The 19,153-nt window shown below is 35.7% G+C and overlaps 2 protein-coding genes across 2 annotated transcripts; one reads left to right on the top strand and one right to left on the bottom strand.

Moving 5' to 3' along the window:
* Positions 1–5,307: 5,307 nt before the first annotated feature.
* LOTGIDRAFT_142938 (hypothetical protein) lies at positions 5,308–13,781 on the top strand (the record flags this gene model as incomplete). Its single annotated transcript, XM_009052604.1, has 10 exons — positions 5,308–5,391; positions 5,762–5,855; positions 6,225–6,370; positions 7,000–7,087; positions 8,612–8,698; positions 8,942–9,066; positions 9,573–9,722; positions 12,620–12,752; positions 12,902–13,141; positions 13,630–13,781. Coding segments are annotated over 10 exons (1,299 nt in total), but the record flags the coding sequence as incomplete, so codon positions are not given.
* A 2,225-nt stretch (positions 13,782–16,006) lies between these two features.
* Positions 16,007–17,646, bottom strand: LOTGIDRAFT_174273 (hypothetical protein; the record flags this gene model as incomplete). Its single annotated transcript, XM_009052603.1, has 3 exons — positions 16,007–16,894; positions 17,270–17,326; positions 17,638–17,646. 3 exons carry the CDS (start codon positions 17,644–17,646, stop codon positions 16,007–16,009), a joined length of 954 nt encoding a protein of 317 aa, XP_009050851.1.
* Positions 17,647–19,153: the final 1,507 nt, after the last annotated feature.

The following is a 19,153-nucleotide window of genomic DNA, read 5'->3' as shown; positions in this document are numbered from 1 at the left end:
CACCCCAACGTTGCGCTAGAACAATGTTTATTCCTAAATCCATGTGGACACCCCCTCAAGCCGTCATCCATTCTGAAATATTGAAAGCATTTGCGAGTATGAATAGCCAAACAGCGAACCTTTCCATAACACACGAAAAGCCTAATCTCACACAAGTGGAACGTTAAGCGTTAAACTTACTTAAGAAAGACGATAGCATTGTTACTTAAAAGAGTGACAAAGGTTCATGTTGTGTCATTCTGAATAGGGAGGATTACCTTACAGAAGCAGAAAATCAACTGAATAATCCTAAACATTATGCCATTTTACCGAAACCAATTTTCAAAGAAACTGCTACATGATTTATCTTTTCTGAAACAGAAACAATATGACTATCTGTCTGCCAAACCTGATTGTCGCGAGAGACATTTGTACACTTTGCCTAAAATCCATAAGAATCTAACCAAGGAGTGGTTTATCTCGAATAAAATCCCTAAATGCCGATTATATCTGACTTTGGTAGTGAGTCGTATGCAGTGTCAGAATACATTGATCAGTTCTTACTACCTCTAGCATGTCAACATCGCGCCTACCTTAAAGACACAACATATTTTGTCAATAAGATAAAAAATCTTCGAGTTCTAATGCTATTTTAATTTCAATCGACGTTTCTTTTATGTATACCAATATAGATTACACTACTGGTGTACAAACTTCAGGGACAGCAATGGGCAAACGATTCGCTCCTTCGTACGTAAAAAACCTTTTCATAGCAGAGTGGGAACGTGAGGTGTTGACCCTCTGTCAATTTGACCCACTTTTTTACGGACGCTTATTGGATAATATTTTTATGGTTTGGACTTATTCTATCGAACAGTTTTGGAAATTCTTTGAAATTGTCAACAACCACCATCCTTCTATTAAACTAACCGCAAACGTGAGTGACAAAAGCATAGACTTTCTCGATACCACTGTCTTTAAGGGAGATTTCATAGCAGAAACAAATAAACTGGATATTAAAGTGTATTTCAAAGAAACTGATACTCATCAACTCTTTTTCACCCAAAACATACCCTTTCTGGTATAATTAAGTCACAAGTTTTACGATTTCATCGAATTTGTACAAGATCTTCTGATTTCAACCAAGCCTGTACGATTGTTTTCTCAAAACTGAAAGAGCGTGGGTACTCTAAACAATTTTTACGAAACATAAAAAATTCCACCTTAGCCCAGATAACAGCTAAAAACAGACTTTATGCCGAAGTACCTCCAGGTTTAAGAAGTGCTCCATGTTTGTCCAGTAGATGCAAAACATGTCCCTTTATGTCAGAAACTCATTATTTTGTAAGCAACTTTACGAATAAAAGGTACCCGATCCAGGAACATCTAACATGTGAACATTCTAATGTAATATATTTAATTTCATGCAAGAAATGCCCAAAACAATATGTAGGAGAAACTAAGAATAATTTACGAACTCGTTTTAATGCTCATAGATCGGACATTAAATTAAAGAAAGACAAGCCTGTTTCTAATCATTTTAACCTCGACGACCATTCAATAGACGATCTCACCCTAATCCCAATTGAGCGCATAGAAATTGACTTGCCCGAAGATGAAACTACCAAATTACGTCAATCTAGGGAAGCCCATTGAATTGAGACATTGAATACAGCAAGACCTATAGGACTAAATATTCACCATAATGTAGGCATAGCACCCTTTGTTGTCCGTTCAATAATGTCTATAAGCAGAAAATGATAGTTGCATATTCAAAAAATAAGAACTAAGTAATAAGTAAACTAAAAACAATCAGTACATAACAGATACTATACTTCTCGACCACCGGGTGAGTTATTTTTTTCTAATTACAGATAAGAATAAGAACAGAAGAAAACCCAATATCAAGACCCTTAATCCTAATTTCTAAATAAAGTGTCTGCTCCACCCTAGGCCGTACATTTGGGAGAATTAAAACCTCCCTTCCCTGAAAACCAAAATTATGTCGAACCTCGTGATTAACAATTAGTACTAACCGTTTTAAATTAACCCTTTTTAAAACAAATCTAGTTTGATCAAGAAGATACATGGCTATATTTAGCATACTTTAGAAATATTTTCGGGTATAATTTATGATGTTTTTGATAATGAATTCCTTTTACAAAATACCGAAAAACCACTTTAACGCCATTGGACACTACCAGGATTAAGTTGTCTACACCATCACACCCTGTGCTTACACTGATTTTTATTTAAAATCAAAGCTTCCAGTGGGCGTATATTACCTTGCCTGGCAAGCAATCTTAGACTTATTCAAAACAAACGCCAAGGCTCGGCGATCTATTCTGGGCAGCATTGAAAACGCCTTGGGTTCGAGAAGGTCGTTAGTTGTAACATCCCCTTGAGCTGAATAAAAGCGCAATCCACGTGTAGCAAAGACGCTGCAAAACGCAATATGGTCGCAAAAGTCGTGGTATGAGGTATGCTTATGTTTCTTCAGTTTATAATTTTCTAGGGACTTTTTTTTTAGTTTTCCTCATGTTTGACTGCGACTAGTACATTTCTAATACTAGTAGAGTACAAACTCCAAAAAGTTTCCTTAAGGAAAGCTCGATGTTAGTGGTAGTAAGAAGTGATCGATGTATTCTGACACTGCTTATGACTTACTACCACAGTCCGATATATTAGGACAACCTTTAGGGATCGGGTGAGGGGTAGACCGCTTCTTGACAGGATTCTTGTCTTATGGATCCTAAGTAAAGAATATAAATGTCTCTGGCGACGATCAGGGTTGGCACATAGGTAGTCATATTGACATTGATAAAGATAGCCTGTTTTGACTTGGAGCGTCAAGCCTTGAACCTGAAACACGATACAATAATATATTGTTATCAAAACATAATCCTAAAGTTTACGCTACTTTGCAAAAGCCTATTTCAAAGAAACTATCGACCGACAGGTTCAAGACACCCCTTCTTCTCGTGCGTGATAGATAGGTTATGGTGTTGTTCACGAACGGTCTTGTCATGAGTTTCATCGACCGACACGGGCACACGAAAAGACAAAAAGCTCCAGTCGGTCGTTTTCCAACATGTCGATGATCATGTGTGGACGTGGGAAATAATAGGAAAATGAATCTGATTGGATGATGGCGGTCTGTCTTGCAGACGATACAACTATCGGAGACAATTATCAAACTTTGCCAACCAAGACATGTGACCGCACCTTAAGAATTTTTAAAATAAATTGGCCATATTTATACCTTCAAAATTTTTGGTAGTGTATAATCCAAAGATCGAAGATAGCAGACCTGTATAATTGGAAGATCGCAGACCCCAACTAGAATCCACAGACCCCCTATGCTATATTCAGCAGACCTTAACTAGATTCCGGACAGACCCAAATGGAATCCGAAACCGAAAGCTGGAAATCGATTATATAGAGAGTAGGCTAATGCCACTATCCTGCTGAATTTCCCTCCGCTGCGTTGGCGTTTCCCGTCTTCATTCAAAACATTTTTTCCACAATTAGTTCTACTTTTCACAATGGACAATTTAGATTCAGCGTAAGATATTCTTTTATAATATTGACAGAAAATGGTAACATTAGCCTATAATGTTCTCAATAGGGGTTTTGTTTCTAGAAAATGAATCGAAAATTATAATGTTATTATGACTCGATAGATCATAATTAAAGTAATTACCCTACATTTATTATTATGCATATAAGCCAACGTTTCGCAAGTTATATTATATATAGAGACCAAGCCATTAGTTGTTTTTGATACTTATATTTAATAGCAGTATAATTTGGCTGAAATTTTGGGATTCATTTTGCAGCTGTTGAAATGGTTCATTTTAATCAAATGAACTTGGAGTGGAAAATAAATATGATAAATTTGCATAATTTATATATGATAATAATTTTGTTGACTACGGGCCATTGTGTTAATTAGATCTTGTCTTTTTGAAATGATTATTTTAATGATATTTAGGTTCAAAATTAGTTTAATGATGACCTGTATGCCCTAAATAAAAATTTGGTTTTAAGATTCAACTACTTTTTCCATTTTTGACTGTGTATTCATGCGTCCTCAAACGAAGAGAAAATGGTGCAGCGCTAATTACGCTCGACTTGTAACACATCGTGTGTGGGTGAAGTTTATAGTGTATTTGGCCATTCATGGTGTGTGCGTAAATTCTCTTCGTGTGAGGGTGCCTTTAATTTAATGTATCGTGTTTTTGTAATGTTGAATATCTGAACATTCGTTTTGGAAGCGGTGATCTGGTCGCAGGTATCTTTTTTATCCGAAAGCCATATAATATGTGCTCCTTTTAGATCCACAAACACTATTATGAAACCACATTGGCACGCACAGTAATAACAGTAGAATTATTTATTGAAACTATTACGTTGAGTCAGTGAATATTTAGCATTGAATTGCAGAATTTAATACTGATAGCCTATACTCAGATCGGTTTCAAATAAAGGCCAATATTAAGACACTTATGTCCCAGCATTAAAGAACACCAATTATATCCCTTTTATGTTCTATATTTCTTTATTAAAGCTCTCCAAAAAACAAAAAATAATTATGAGACTATTAGTGATCGTCAAAGTGAAAAACCGGCATTCTGTTCTGTTTCTAAACGAATGGTGCTGGCTGTCATGTTATGTCTCGGACTAGGTGAGTACAAGGTCTAAATAAAAGTTACCGTTCTTTTTAAATTTGTCGAAATGGGAAATATAGGGCAATTTCACGCTGAAAAATGAAAAGATTGTTTATTGTTTCGTTTCATCATACAAAATAAGAACTGTCAAACTTTTTATTGCAGCCAGTGTCATGAAAAATGACATCCGCGAACATCAAGACTCAAAATGGCCTTTCAGAGTGTCGGGGCAGTCGGAGTCTGTCTGTCAAACCGAGACAGAACAGATCAGACAACCTTCGTTAAACAAGCTTAGTGGACAATTTAATTCCACATAACCATAAATGAGCAGAGAATCGCACATTTGTGATGTGCTTTTTACGCATTTGCATCACCTATCATGGATATCTTGAAAGGGTGACGTGCACAATATTTTCATTATGTTTGCAAAACTTCCTTTTCAATTTCAAGATCTGAATCGCCGGATCTGTAATTAAATGAGTGAAAGGTTACTTATTGGATCACCACGCCTCTTGAAACTTAAGGCTAAAGTTTTTAAAACAAAACTGAATATATATATATAATCATTGTGCGATCCTTTTATTATTTGGGGTGTGAAATCGGAGTTTGCACAGAAACAACCCCCAAAAGTTTATAATATGTCATTTCAGCATGTACGTATGCATTACGTGTGAATATAACAGTGGCATTATTATTGATGACAAAAAACACATCTTTTTATTACGTTAATAATTCTTCCAATGTTACTTTAACGGTAAGTTAAGGTTGAGATTATATGCGTCATGGTTTATATTTATCGTACTTTGCCGATTAATGTTTAACCCTCAAAAATGGAAATATTTTACTTCGGCCAAAATGAGTCGTTGTTCATCAGTGGACCATAAATCCATAATAAAATTCTTACTGGATTGTTTCAATAATCATTTTTGGTTAGTCCAAATGATGAATATATACACTTATTGACGACGTTTGAGACATGTTCATTCTTCGAGGTAAAATTCCTTTAGCGAATAATCGATGGTAATTGAACAATTTTCAGGTAAAAATCACTTGTATGAGTAAAATAACATTGACGTAGAATCCTTAATTTCTTATTTTCTTTTATTCTCAAGGGCTCTAATGCCGAATTTAATTGGGACTTCAGCATCCAAGGTTACATATTAGCAGCATCATATCTTGGTAACTGTTTGACACAATTACCTAGCGGTAAGATTTTAACATTTATAATCAAAATTTCAGTCCATGATCGAAAAGTAAGTCATTTAGTCTGCCACGTTTTGCGGTACATTGAAAGTAACATAATTCACGATTGGTTCTTCGAGTAGTCCAAATATAGTACATACCTCTTTACTGGTAGTTACATAACTCTTGATTGTGTTCCTTTCTGTTAATGTTTTATGCAGATTTTCATTTGTTGCCTCTTTGGTACCAGAGTTCTATCATGTAATCTTGCAAATGGATACCCTACTTTTGAGGATTCAAAGCACAAAACCGATACATGTTATTTTTTAATCAGACATAAGCACTCTATATCTACAGTTGTTCCACTTGTAACGGTCTATCTTTATTCTACAGGTTTGTTAGCAAGGAGATTTGGAGGAAAAAATGTATTTGGCGTTGGGATTCTCGTGTATTCACTTCTATCACTTCTGAATCCATTTTTGTCTCACCACAGTGTTTACCTTTTGATAATTTCAAGATTTATTCAGGGAGCTTTTGAGGTTGGATATTCCTTTGTAATTCGTTTTCCCAGCGGTATTAATGTCCAGTTATTTTTCAATGTACTCTCACTTGTTTACACCGCTAGCGGAGCCGCACAGTGTGGAAGAAAGCGATACGTTCTGGAAATTCGGCTGTATTTTTTACCGCTCGCAGCTAACAGTTGTTCAATTACAAGCATGGCAATGAAGTCACAGGAACCCACGAAGCACTCCATAGTTACTGATTGATTTAAAGACGCACTGCTTTTCTCATATGAGAACGAATTACCATTTGTACGAACCCATTGAATAATATAATCATTTTGTCTCCACTCTCTCTCACACACGCAGATTCTCCTTTCGATAGACTTCTTCATATCCTTGGTGGCTGATCCTGTTTTGTTACCCATTATTAATATTCGCTACTAAATGTTGCGTTTTAGTCCCTTAAATTAACGTAATAGTAAACTAATGCATTTCAGTATTAGAGTACGACGGTAGAAATTTATCGAAACGCATTACCATAACATTTTGTTGCATAGAGCATAGCAATATAGTGGACATGTACTTAGAACTACTTTATATATTTTAAAGACTTGTTGCTTTCGGTCTTGTCTTTTGTTTTCAATTCCATGTTGCTTTTGTTTAAGGGGTTTACTTATCCGACTGTGCTCGAAATGTGGTCCAAGTGGGCTCCTCAACAAGAAAAGACTTTTCTTGTATCAATTTCCTTTGCTGGTAGGTATTATGCTTTTATTATTCCAGGTGACTGGTAAGATTGCCCATATATTTACATGTTGCAACAGTTTTAAACATGATTTTTAATTGACTTTATCCACTGCATTCTTATAATTCATTAGAAATCAGAACGAGTGCCATTGTGGGATGTTTGCGTTTAACCCTCAAGAATAAGTCTTCCAATGAGTGTGTGGGGGAAGGGGAGCGGGGCGGATTTGAGACGCTTAACGTTTGAATTTATCAGAGTTGAAAGCGTTTTTGTGATATTTGTGTTAAAAAAACCTTGGGAATTAGCTAAAGGAATAACATCAGCGGAGATACCGTACTATTCTTGAAAGCCTCTTTCTTATACAGCTTGACGGTAGGTTCGTTTTGCCGCATTGCCCAACTTGCCGCATCCTGCCCAACTCCACAAAAAGGACTTGCTAAGTTAGGGAAATCGAAAGTATAGTTTTATTGTAAAATCTGGGATAAAATAATTACCAAGTACAAACGATCAGAACCGTAGTATAAAATACATAAATTCATAAAACGAAACAAGACAAGTGCAATGAATAAAATATTGGTCATAACTTGCAAGAGTTATGTCCCTTTACTGCGTGCCTATACCGTCACCCACGTGCTAGAAAAAATGGCAACTGAAATGTCTAAAAATGAAAATCTTCTGAATAGTAAATCAGAATTATCAAGCGAGGAGAAGTTTAATATTCTCGTATTAGATAATTCGACAGTGGCTCAACCCCCACTGTCAGGTTCCAGATAAGTCCCAGAATGTCCCGGTGGACAAGGTAGAAGCTGGATTTGATTGGCTCCACACTACCGTCGGCAGATGGGGACAAAAATAGACCAACCTGCAATTGTTTAGAAAAAATAACAGTTCAGACATCGGATGGATCCACAGGAAAATGAGTATTGCGGAATCTAAAACCGTGAGCTGTGAGGGTTATATTTTGAAAACTCTATTGTCTATTGTCATGGCGAAGGGTATGCCTCTGTAAAAAGGCACAGTACGAAAGTCTTGAAACTATAGTTTCACTTTCCCTAACAGGTCCACAGAAAATCGATGCGGGACAACAAATTGAAATATTTCGTTTCATGTGAAACAAATGGCCATTCCGGATTTATCAGAAACCTTTAGCTTCGTTTTACAAGTCGTTTTTGTGCAGTTGGGCACGATGCAGCAAGTTGGGCAATGCGGCAAAACGAACCCATTGACAGTTTGATTAAGACTTAATAAGTTATACGTCAACGATTTGATAACACTGCTTTCTGCCCGTAAATGAGCTAGAGACGATAGGCTACCTTGTGTAAGGACAGAGACGTTAGTCTACTCTTTATGCGCTTTAATTATCAAGGGATTTTTAAACTGCAGAGCCTATCACGTGCGGCACATAGTTTAATCCTAGCACTTTTCCACACCATCCCCTCAAACCTGCAATGGATGTATGACGTTTGTGATTTGTTTTGGATATGATTGTAGATGATTCAAAGTGGACTCGTTATAACGTTTAATAAACGTTTCAGGTACTGGAATAGGGAATGTTTTTGGTCTTATCTTTTCTGGTATCGTTGCAAAGTATTTAGGTTGGCAAGCAGTATTTTATCTTACTGGTGAGTAAGGTTTTGGTTACCTTTTGAATATAGTTAAGCAATGACCTTCAAATCATTTTGTTCTTGGCAGTGTTTGAAAATTCTTCATACAATAAAACAAATGGTATTTTCTGGGTCTAACAAAAAGGGCTCTATTAAAGGGCAGAAATTCTCTGTCCCTAAATATTCTTGACCCCGACACATTTATTACTGTGTGAATATGTTTCGTGTTATGTGAATATCAGAGTTGTTATTTTTATACAGGGGGTATATCTTCTCTATGGTGTATTGTATGGTTTATAATTATATCAGATACGCCAGAGAGTCACCCGAGCATTAACCATTCTGAACTATCTTATATTCAAGAAAATATTGAGCGTAACTTAAAGGTAACTTCATAAACCATAATATTAACTTGAAATGATTGCTATGGATATCCTCATATGAATAGTTCATTGCTGCTACAAATTTATTGCCAAACAGTTATTTGGATTTCGAGTTTTGCAGTTCGGATCGTTTGTACTGTTTTTAAGCACACTTCATCTAATATTGATCTCGTTCTAGAGGAAAAAGCTAACAATAGCATCATAAATACAATTACTTATTGCTTGAGGTGGGAGTTGAGACATATATTACTGCCTCTAATATGACTTAACCTTCCAGCACCACTTTTTCGATTTTGGTTCTTTCGAATCAATGTAAGCTAAGCCTTAATTCCAGATTCACTAAAGTGAGTTGTTGTGCTAACAAAACAGATACCCTTTTGGTGCACCTGATGCCACTCTGCGACTGGGCTCGTCAACCTCCGGAGTGATAACACAGAACATAACGAGTGTTTAACAAAATTTGTATTGCTTAATTATCTTAATCACTTATTCTATCATTGGCTTTTTAGCAGAGACCAATTCCATGGATAAATCTATTAACATCTCTGCCATTCTGGGCGATAGTGATCATTCACTTTAGTTGTGATTGGGGAACTATAACATGGATGACAGAACTTCCCTCTTTTATGGAAACAATTTATGCCTTTGACTATGAAATCGTGAGTTATATTTTACTTTCATGAATCGTTGCGTAACGTTTTGTTGTTTTCTACTGAGCAATTCTTTTCATATGAAAACGGATATCAGAGCTACGTACATTCAGTAATGCAGATGTCAACCCAACGTTTGGTTATTGAAATGACAAAGCGTTTCGTAACGTGTTGTTGTTTTGTTTTGTAATGTTCTATCGTGTTAATTTAGTATAAATTTGATTTTGGTAATGTGACCTTTACCTACGCGAGTTATCTCATCTTATCTTCTTGCACGAGCTCATCATGGCTGCTGCACGCCTGCAATCTCTGCGAAAAAATGAATTAGATGAAAACGATGACGAGATAACATTCCGAAATGGTTCTGAGGAAGCAATCCTTACTCCTATCGCCACAAGGGAACTCAGAAGTAATGATGATACCAATAATGGTGAGGTCAATTCTCTTCGTGAACAGTTACAAGAGTTGCGGTTTCAACGATCCAAAATGTCCCTTGAAAAGCAAATCAATAAAGAAAGGCAAGAGATTCTTATGTTGCAATCTGAATCAACACACACCTCAACTCATCCTACGGCATCTCGACTAAGCCAGCAATTACTGTCCAGTTCAACAGACAGTGACAGGGCAGAAGGTAGGAGAACAAAAGCCTGTCAAATTTATGACTTTATATGGGATGATCCCAGTTATAGAGATGATAGTGATGACTTTGTTTCCTTTCAAAAAGATGATTCACTAACTGTGAATAAGAAGAACAGGCCTAGATATGAAAACTTTCAATAGAACAATGGGGATACGCTAATTCCAAAATTATGGAACGTTTGATTAATGATGGCTCTCTTTCTACCACTATTCAAATTATGGAATACATGGAATATACAGAGTCGGTTTTTCGTTTGTTCAGTAGATATTTACAAAGTAGTGTCTTGATGTTTGATAAAGAGTATCGCGAATTGCAAAATAAACTGAAATTCAAATGGGGAACTGTGTGACAAGACTTACATAATTTCCAACTTATTGCCAAAACACCTTTTTCTGGAGAGGCATCAAAGAAAAAGTATCGCGATTCATCTTTCTCTGCAAATTCAAAAGAATTCCAAAGTAGTCATCGGGGACCAACTACTCCAACAGGGAAGGAAATTTGCATAAAATTTAATTCAGAAACTTGTGACAGAGCTAACTGTAAATTTCAGCATTGTTGTTGTTTATGCTACTTAGAACATGCAGCTATTAAACATGGTTCAAAAAACTAAATAAATTTACCGAGGGGGTTAATCAAGTGCATAATATGATTAATAGTGATTTGAATTTGGCAGCGTGGCAGGAGTTACTGCCCTTCAATGACTCATCACGCTTGTTTATTTTCGAAGGCATTCGGGATGGTTTTACTTTGATTGATACTTCTGATAATATCGAATCGGTGGAATGCGACAATTATAGATCAGCGAAACAATTTAATGATAAAGTCGAGTAGCAAATTTTAACTGAAATCCAGCATGGTAATTATATTGTAAGTTCTACAAAACCAAAAGTGCATTAGGTGCCATTCCGAAATCAAACAATAAAGTGCGTTTAATTCATGATGCTAGTAGATCCCCCGGTAAATCTTTAAATGACTATGTAGATCCAGATATAACGTCGTGCTCGTATATGGATCTCAATGTGGCCCGAGAACTTATAATCCAAGACTGTTACATTGCCAAGGTTGATCTACAAAATGCATATAGGTCTGTCAGCTTTTTTTGGTCTTCTGCGTGCCAACAATGTACTGGTTAAGAATACTTTTGACCCTGCACGGGATTTACGAAGAGTTGACGCCTTGTGTCTTTCCTGGGGACTTTTGATCAATGTTCGGTGTACCAAAACTATTCAATTCAGGGAAAGAGAGGTACAAGTATTATTGCCATATATAACTGGCCATCCACTGTGCCCCGTGACTGCCTTACAGTCATATTTTGCATTAACTCCTGCGAGTGAACCCCTTGGCCCTTTACTATGTGTTCAAGATGGCATTCCACTCAAATATTGTTACTTTATGGCCAGAATTAAAGAAATTTTGATCGCTCTTGGTAAATCAGAACTAAAGGTTAGTGGCCACTCCTTTCGCAGGGGTAGTGCTAATTGGCTCAATAAACAAGGTTTTGCTGATAAGGACATCCAAGCCTTGGGTGATTGCTTCAAAAGATACTTGGATGTTAATATCTCAAAGCAGCTTTCTCTTGTGCAACGCTTTGCTAACTCTTTATTTTAAGTTTAGTACTTCCTGGATGGATGATGACTAGCAACTTTCACTTTTTATTATTATTATTATTATTATTATTATTATTATTTCCTTTTGACTTTCCTTGCATGTGACCTTTACCTACGCGAGTTATCTAATCTTGTACTCTTGCATGAGCTCATAATGGCTGCTGCACGCCTGCAATCTCTGCGAAAAAATACCCACCCACCCACCACCTTAGTAGTATTACTAACTGGGGGCTTGAAGATGTTTTATTCACGCTTCTAATATCGTGTATTTGTTTATGTGTAAGGTTAATTATGGGGGTGGGAGTTAATTTATCATTATTTATAATTAAGTTAATTTATATTTTATCTGTATGTGTAAATGTATGTTAATGTTTTGGCTTAATTAAAGTCAGTTTCCCATTCAGTAATTGCTATCTGCCTTGCATCCTTAATGTCACCAAGCATGGTTTACTAAAATGAGGTTTCTGAAAGAAGGACAAAACTCTGGAAACTGTTTTTAGAAAAAAATTGAAAGCAGAGCTTTTCGTTCGGATCCCATGTTTTGAAGTTGGAATTAAAAAATAATTTCATGGCGTTGTCCGTTTACATACGTTCAATATGATACTGAAAATGCGACGTAAAGCTCTATTTGATTTATTCCAATTTCTTATTTATTTAAGAGTGCCTTTTTAGCTGCATTACCATCTGCGGCCTTTTCTGTCGGATCATTTACAATGGGAAAACTTGCTGATATAATTAGAACCAGGTATAATGTTTCTACAACTATTGTCCGAAAACTATTCTGTACTGGAGGTAAGACCATCAAACTGCTTTTGATATCATATTCTATCCATTACCCATGGTTCTGTGTTTCTATCCCATGACAGTTTCTTCCAAAATGTACACCATGTTTCTTGCTGTGAAGTAGGATGGTAATAAATTGATGATTAATTTTTTTTCAGGTCTTTTTCTTCAAATGGTTTGTCTCGTTGCAGGGTGTGTTTGGTTCAAACCTGAATATTCCATAGTAATTTTTGTTCTGGTTTTGAGTTTTAACGGAATGTCGTGGTCCAATATCAGTGTCAATCCTATTGATTTATCACCAGAAAATGCTGCTGTGATGATGGGTATTTCGAATTGTATTGCTAACTTTGGTGGTATGATCAGTCCCGCGTTGACTGGTATCATCTTAAATAATGTGAGTTACCACCTGTAGAACATTGGAATAAATATATAATAATATCTATGATGATCCGAGCATTGAAGAAAAACAGGTTTCAGGTTCTTCTATTTTAATATTAACAATTTGAGTTCCATTTAGAATTTAATCTCAACTATTAACGGTCATAAGACCGACTGGATTTTCAACCACAGCTAAAATCTTCCAGCAACTGACGGCATTCGACAAATCAATGACATAAAATCTCCCAGTTACGTGTACTATCAGTTGAAATCGATTGATGTTGTAATTATATTTACAAATTCTTTGAACTGGCATTAGCAAGGTTTAACACTGATGTTGATAATTTTTTGTTAAATTTGTAGAGCTCAAGGCCCATTTGGACTGCGACGAATCTAATGAAATGCTTCGAATCGCAAATTGATCTAATTTAACTTGACGTTCGATTCCTTATAAAAAGATTGGTAAAAAGGTTAAATCTGACAGTTATCATTTCTATTTTTCAGAAAGGTAGTTGGATAAATTGTTGGAAAATCATTATTTATATCAATATAGCAATCAATGTCATTGGTGGATTCATTTATATCATATTAGGTTCGGGGGAAAATCAGGATTTTGAAAAAGAACAGACCTGTGGTGAAAAACCGCAAAAAGCAAAGTAGATACATGAGTAGATATATGAAAATGGTAAATGGTTCATTTAATCGATTAAAAAAGTCAAAAAGATGATTGATATTGTGATTTCAGTAATACGGATACTTTTTTTTAAAACAAACTGTGATCAAAATTGCAAGAAATTATATTTTAACACCAAAACTCCAGAAATCGAATAATAACAAATATCACTAAAGAAGTTCATCATATTATTATCAATGTATAAGGTAAGGTATGGACCAACCTACTTTCTAGCGCTAGATGAAAATGAAACAAAAAACATTAGTGAGGTTGAGCAGAGAGATGGGTTATGAGTAAAATACCGTTTACCTAAATTTCATATAAAATACTTATACCAAATGCGTAAAAAAATGCAGATGTGTTTAAGGAAGCCTCTATGTGTCAAAGGTTTGTAACAGAGAAAAGAAAATAAAATCAGTCATAAAATGGTGCCATTCCAACCAAGCCAGTATTTCTAAATCTGAATATGTTAACAAAAGTTTTTTCCCTTTATCTAGACATTCTTTCAAAGTTCATCAACATGTAGCTTGTGAAATGAAATGAATGGAATTTTACATCCTACTTTTCTGCACCATGTGGGCTAATGAAGACGGGCAACGCCATGTAGGGTGCATTGAGATAAATTAGGTATTTTATCGACCTATGTCACTGAGCCACACTAAGAATGATTCTGACATGGGTAAATAGGTCAGACGTAGTCCCAATATAATGCGACAGATAGCATTGTTTGCGACAAACTTGTCAAATTTGTTGTCCAAGTAAAGTAATACTAATTAAATCTGCTCGATTGCATAAAAATTCAGGGTAGCGCTCAATAATAAGAAGAAGGCTGCCAAGTAGCCGCCTGAGAAGTAGTTTTGCAAGTAGTCGGTGTGAATTACTAGATTTTCAAGCTTGATGAAGTTGGTTTTCGAGATTATAAAGGACGTCAACGCATATTTTTCTCAGTTTGAACTTTTGTTTATGATTTTCTTACGTGTACATGACAATCAGGTGTGAGGAAGTCGGTAACATACATTAGATGTACTTTATTTCGCCACTGGCCACGAATTCGTCTAATGACTCCTAGATGATGCGAATGCATAGCATCAGCAATACTCTGGTAAATCGACTATCGTATAGCATTACATGAGTGAAGCACGACAATGTTGACCCTACTCGTTCCTCGAACATGTTATACGGATCGGATATCGACACACTCAGGGCCAGACATAGAATGTCGATATTTTTAGAATGCTGGAGACAATTATAAAGTCTGTGATTTATTTCAAACCATGGCTGTAAGGATTGATATCTTCGGAAATGTGAGTTTCTCATAGACGACTACGTAATTGAACCTCAGATGACAAAATATGTCGTTTATTACAAAAATATTCTGTTGACCTCGTTTGTAACATAGTTAAAAAAGAGACTTGCGTTGCCTAAGGGTACCTTCTGATATAACACGTCCCGTTTTGAAGAAACTATCCACTTACTTAAAAAAAATATCTCTGGCACAATATACTGGGTATTACCAAAAAAAAACGGTATTATCTCAGCTGTTGGTAAACAGATCTTTTTCAAAATTCTCACAGATATACTTCAAGATGTCGTTATCCAACCCTTAAAATGTGAAAGTCATCTAAAAAACATGTGCCTGAGGACGACGGGGGAAACACGTCGAAACGTTGCATAAAACTTTAACCAGCGATTGTTGTTCCATAAAGCTGTGTCTATATATCGTACTCACAATTGCTAAATGCCATTCAAAGATTCAAAATAGCACGTCAAAAACTGCAATATCAAGACAACATATCTATTTCAACCTGTGTTCACTGTGCCCTCAATCTTCTTCAGCCACCAATCGCAATCATTTTTTCCATGCCGAAATTTCAACAATACGGGGCCCCATGGCATACTAGCAAGGTATCCCAAGCATATCTGGAGGAGGCTACACAAGTTTGATAAGCCAAACCGTAATCCAGTGGATTATGCCATTTGGGATTCTCTTAAGGGAAACGTTTACCGGGGTCAGGGGAGAAACTGACTGAACAGGAACAGATACCTTTAAATGAGATCCGTAACAGCATCGGGATGAAATATAAAACCGGTTGGAGTTGGTGGTCGAAGATGGAGGGCACATTGATCACAGGTTGAGATAACTTTGGGACTTTTTTTTATATAACTCGATATAATACACGATTGTGATTGTATTTAATGGGAAAGAGCAGTTTTATTTATAAAGAGCTACATGCGACAAAGCTTTTCTTATCAGTTCTTCACCCAGCATTGGTAAAATAGCGTTAATGCATTTAATTAAATCGTCCTCTGATTCATACTCCGTCACTTCAAGTTCCCCATCGCACACTTCTAATAGAACTTTCTTGTTACAGATGATTTTGGCTTTCTTTCCTGGGAAATAAATGACCCGTAATGATTTGTGAAAGGGGGTTATATTTGGATTGGTAAAAACATTATCATAAATATCATTCAATGAGGATGCGTCTTTTGTTTCATCTTCAATTCTGAACTCGGAGAATTTTCTCCATCCATCTTTGTAAAAACTTGTTTTAGGATCAAATGTTCTGTACCCTTGATCACCCTTTCTATGCATTCTGTATATAGAACCGTTATGTTTGGTGTATCTATATTCCAGAAAGGAATGATACATTATAGGAGACTTCTCTGAAAAATCTAAGCATATAGGATTAAACGTCGGATAAGCAGAAGCTTCATCGATGAGATAAAGGTCGCCTGGCTTGACCAAGTTTCTGAATAATATTACAGTATGATTCCAGTAGTTCGAAACCTGAGCTGGAACGAGAGCAACCTCAAAGTTGAGTGCCTTGTAAAATTCGAATAGAAACATATGATGCGTAAAACACATTCCACCGCACCGCTTCTTCACATTTGCAGTGATCTCTGTCCAAGTTGGTCGGCGTCTTTTACTCTGCGGTTCAGCCAGCATGATTATGTTTTGGTACGGTTCTACCTCTCTGTAAGCATCATTGATGGTTGTAATAACCTCCAGTTTATTACGATTACTCAGCAGTTCATCTACATTTAATATTCCAAACACATCAATCATATATTTCTTTGCTTCTTCCAAAGACAGCATTTTCTGTAAATAAATAAAACATTCTGGGATTTTTCAGCTGTCAAGAGAGGCATATTGTAAAGATTGTGGGGCAATTTTGATAGCGTATGAATTGCTCACTGATGACAGTCAGTGAACAAAACTGTCCCAACGTTCTTCAAAGCTATTAGCTGCTGATCGTCAGTCCATTCACTGAAATAAGTATTGAGGTTGGAGGTGAGGTTACCGAGACCTGTTTATTCTTAAAACAAATACACATCATGCATTTTTGAATATTAATGTTTGTCGTGTTAAATAGTTCAGCAGGAAGTACTGTTATATATTCCGAGATAATGATTGAATAGTGTAATTTCGTTCTTACACACATACTATAATATTCTGTGAAATGAGGTAACATACCGTAACACACTGACACACTACATCTATTAATAGACACGATATAATATTCAAACATTTCTAAAACATAAAACACATATATTGGTAACTTACTTATATACTTACTGTTATATAGAACTGTAATATTATAGTTTCATACACAAGCTATCTACTAGATGTTGCCCTTCAATGATATTCTGTTATTTATGTCCTCATACATTACAATATGCAGTCACGTATATCCATTTCGTGTTGTAAGAACGGCTATGACACATTTTTTATTAGGTCGATATAAATAGGTCGTCTCGTAATAAAATGAGTAGGTCTTTATCTCATGCAATGTATGTATATATTATTCTGGGTTAAATTGACATTGACATGTACCTTCTAACCATTGACATGTCTGTTGTAGATCACGACAACAACCGATATTTATTTTTATTTTAAATCCTTTTAATAGACGTGCAATACTTTATAGATTCTATTGACATTGTAGACCCATCTTAAAGCTATATATTGCACAATGACTACACATACTTGGTGGTATATATTGTTTATTTCCTCAGCTTTGAATTAAAACTATTAAGATAAGTTTGGGAATAAAACGTAATAACATAGAATGGCCCATAGTCATATCTAGTAACGTTTTCAGTTGAAGACGAAACGTTATTTTTAACTGGGATCATAGGCAATGACTGAGAGATGGCCTGTAAATATGCTGATAAAAATGAATTGCAGCTATCTGTTTCACTTTTCATAATCGACATTTTACGTAAGGTTTGGTTATGATACATCCATAGCGTTATAAGGATGTTTTTCTGAAAACAAATGTTTGCTAGTCGAAAATTATGGCTATGTACATATTTTAAATTGGTAAGTTCGAGCCTAAATTTATGATTAAATTAAAGGTTGTTTCACTAGTAGGTAGCAAAAGGTGATCTGAACAACACAAAACCGACATTTAAAAAAATTGATATTGAAACGTTTTGGGAATCGCAATCAAAAAGGTATGAAATTGGGTTGTTCAAATGAACATTAACTTTACACAATAAAACTTCTTGACGATCAATTAATAAAGTTGTGTCAGTTTCAATTGTGTGGTTCCGAGAATAAACAGACATAGACAAGAACAGTAACCAATGGTGCCCAACAGTCGTTAATTTAGAGATATCTATGACGTCTGGAGTTTAAATCATTGTTATTCTTCTAATTTGAAACAAATGGCTCATGCCAAGACATTGCCATTTCTATTAGAACAAGCATCAAGTCTTTTACTCTGTGTCTGTAAGTTTTGTCATAATGTTTGCTCCAACATATTTACTATACTGATCTAGTCCAAACGATTCCACACTGACTGTAAATGTTACACCTGGATCTGCAATTATAATAACAAATTTTAATAATCTTCGTACAATCACGCCTGTCTTTTTACGATTACAAGCCTGAGTATCCTAAATCTATCCCCCAAACTACATCAGAATGCGACAATCTAATTGTATAGCGGATATGGCATTTCAACTTTCAAAATAGTTTTTCAGGAAAGGTTTCAGGATATTTGGAATATCTGGCACCTGTATAGAAAACTCACCAAAATTAACCCTGAGTCGTTTCATAATAGATTTGAACAACATTAAGAAGCGAATAGCACATATTTATCTAAAAAAATATCATATTTTGGGACATTCCAATTCTTCGTCCGATGCCTGTGGTTCCTGCAATTCCAGAAAGAGTTAACCGGAAATGACGCAGATACCGCAAGAGAATTCGTAACCAACCTACCACGAAACAACAATAACATTAATAATATATGTTACCTCCCCTTACAAGATGGTGGTACTTTTAACTAAAAATATCCGACTGCCTTCTATAACTCTTTACTACGTCTTATATTGCTTAGTTTTAACGCGT

Source organism: Lottia gigantea, assembly GCF_000327385.1.
Source record: "Lottia gigantea unplaced genomic scaffold LOTGIsca_189, whole genome shotgun sequence".
Lineage (NCBI taxonomy): Eukaryota > Metazoa > Mollusca > Gastropoda > Lottiidae > Lottia > Lottia gigantea.
This window is presented reverse-complemented; position numbering and strand designations above follow the sequence as displayed.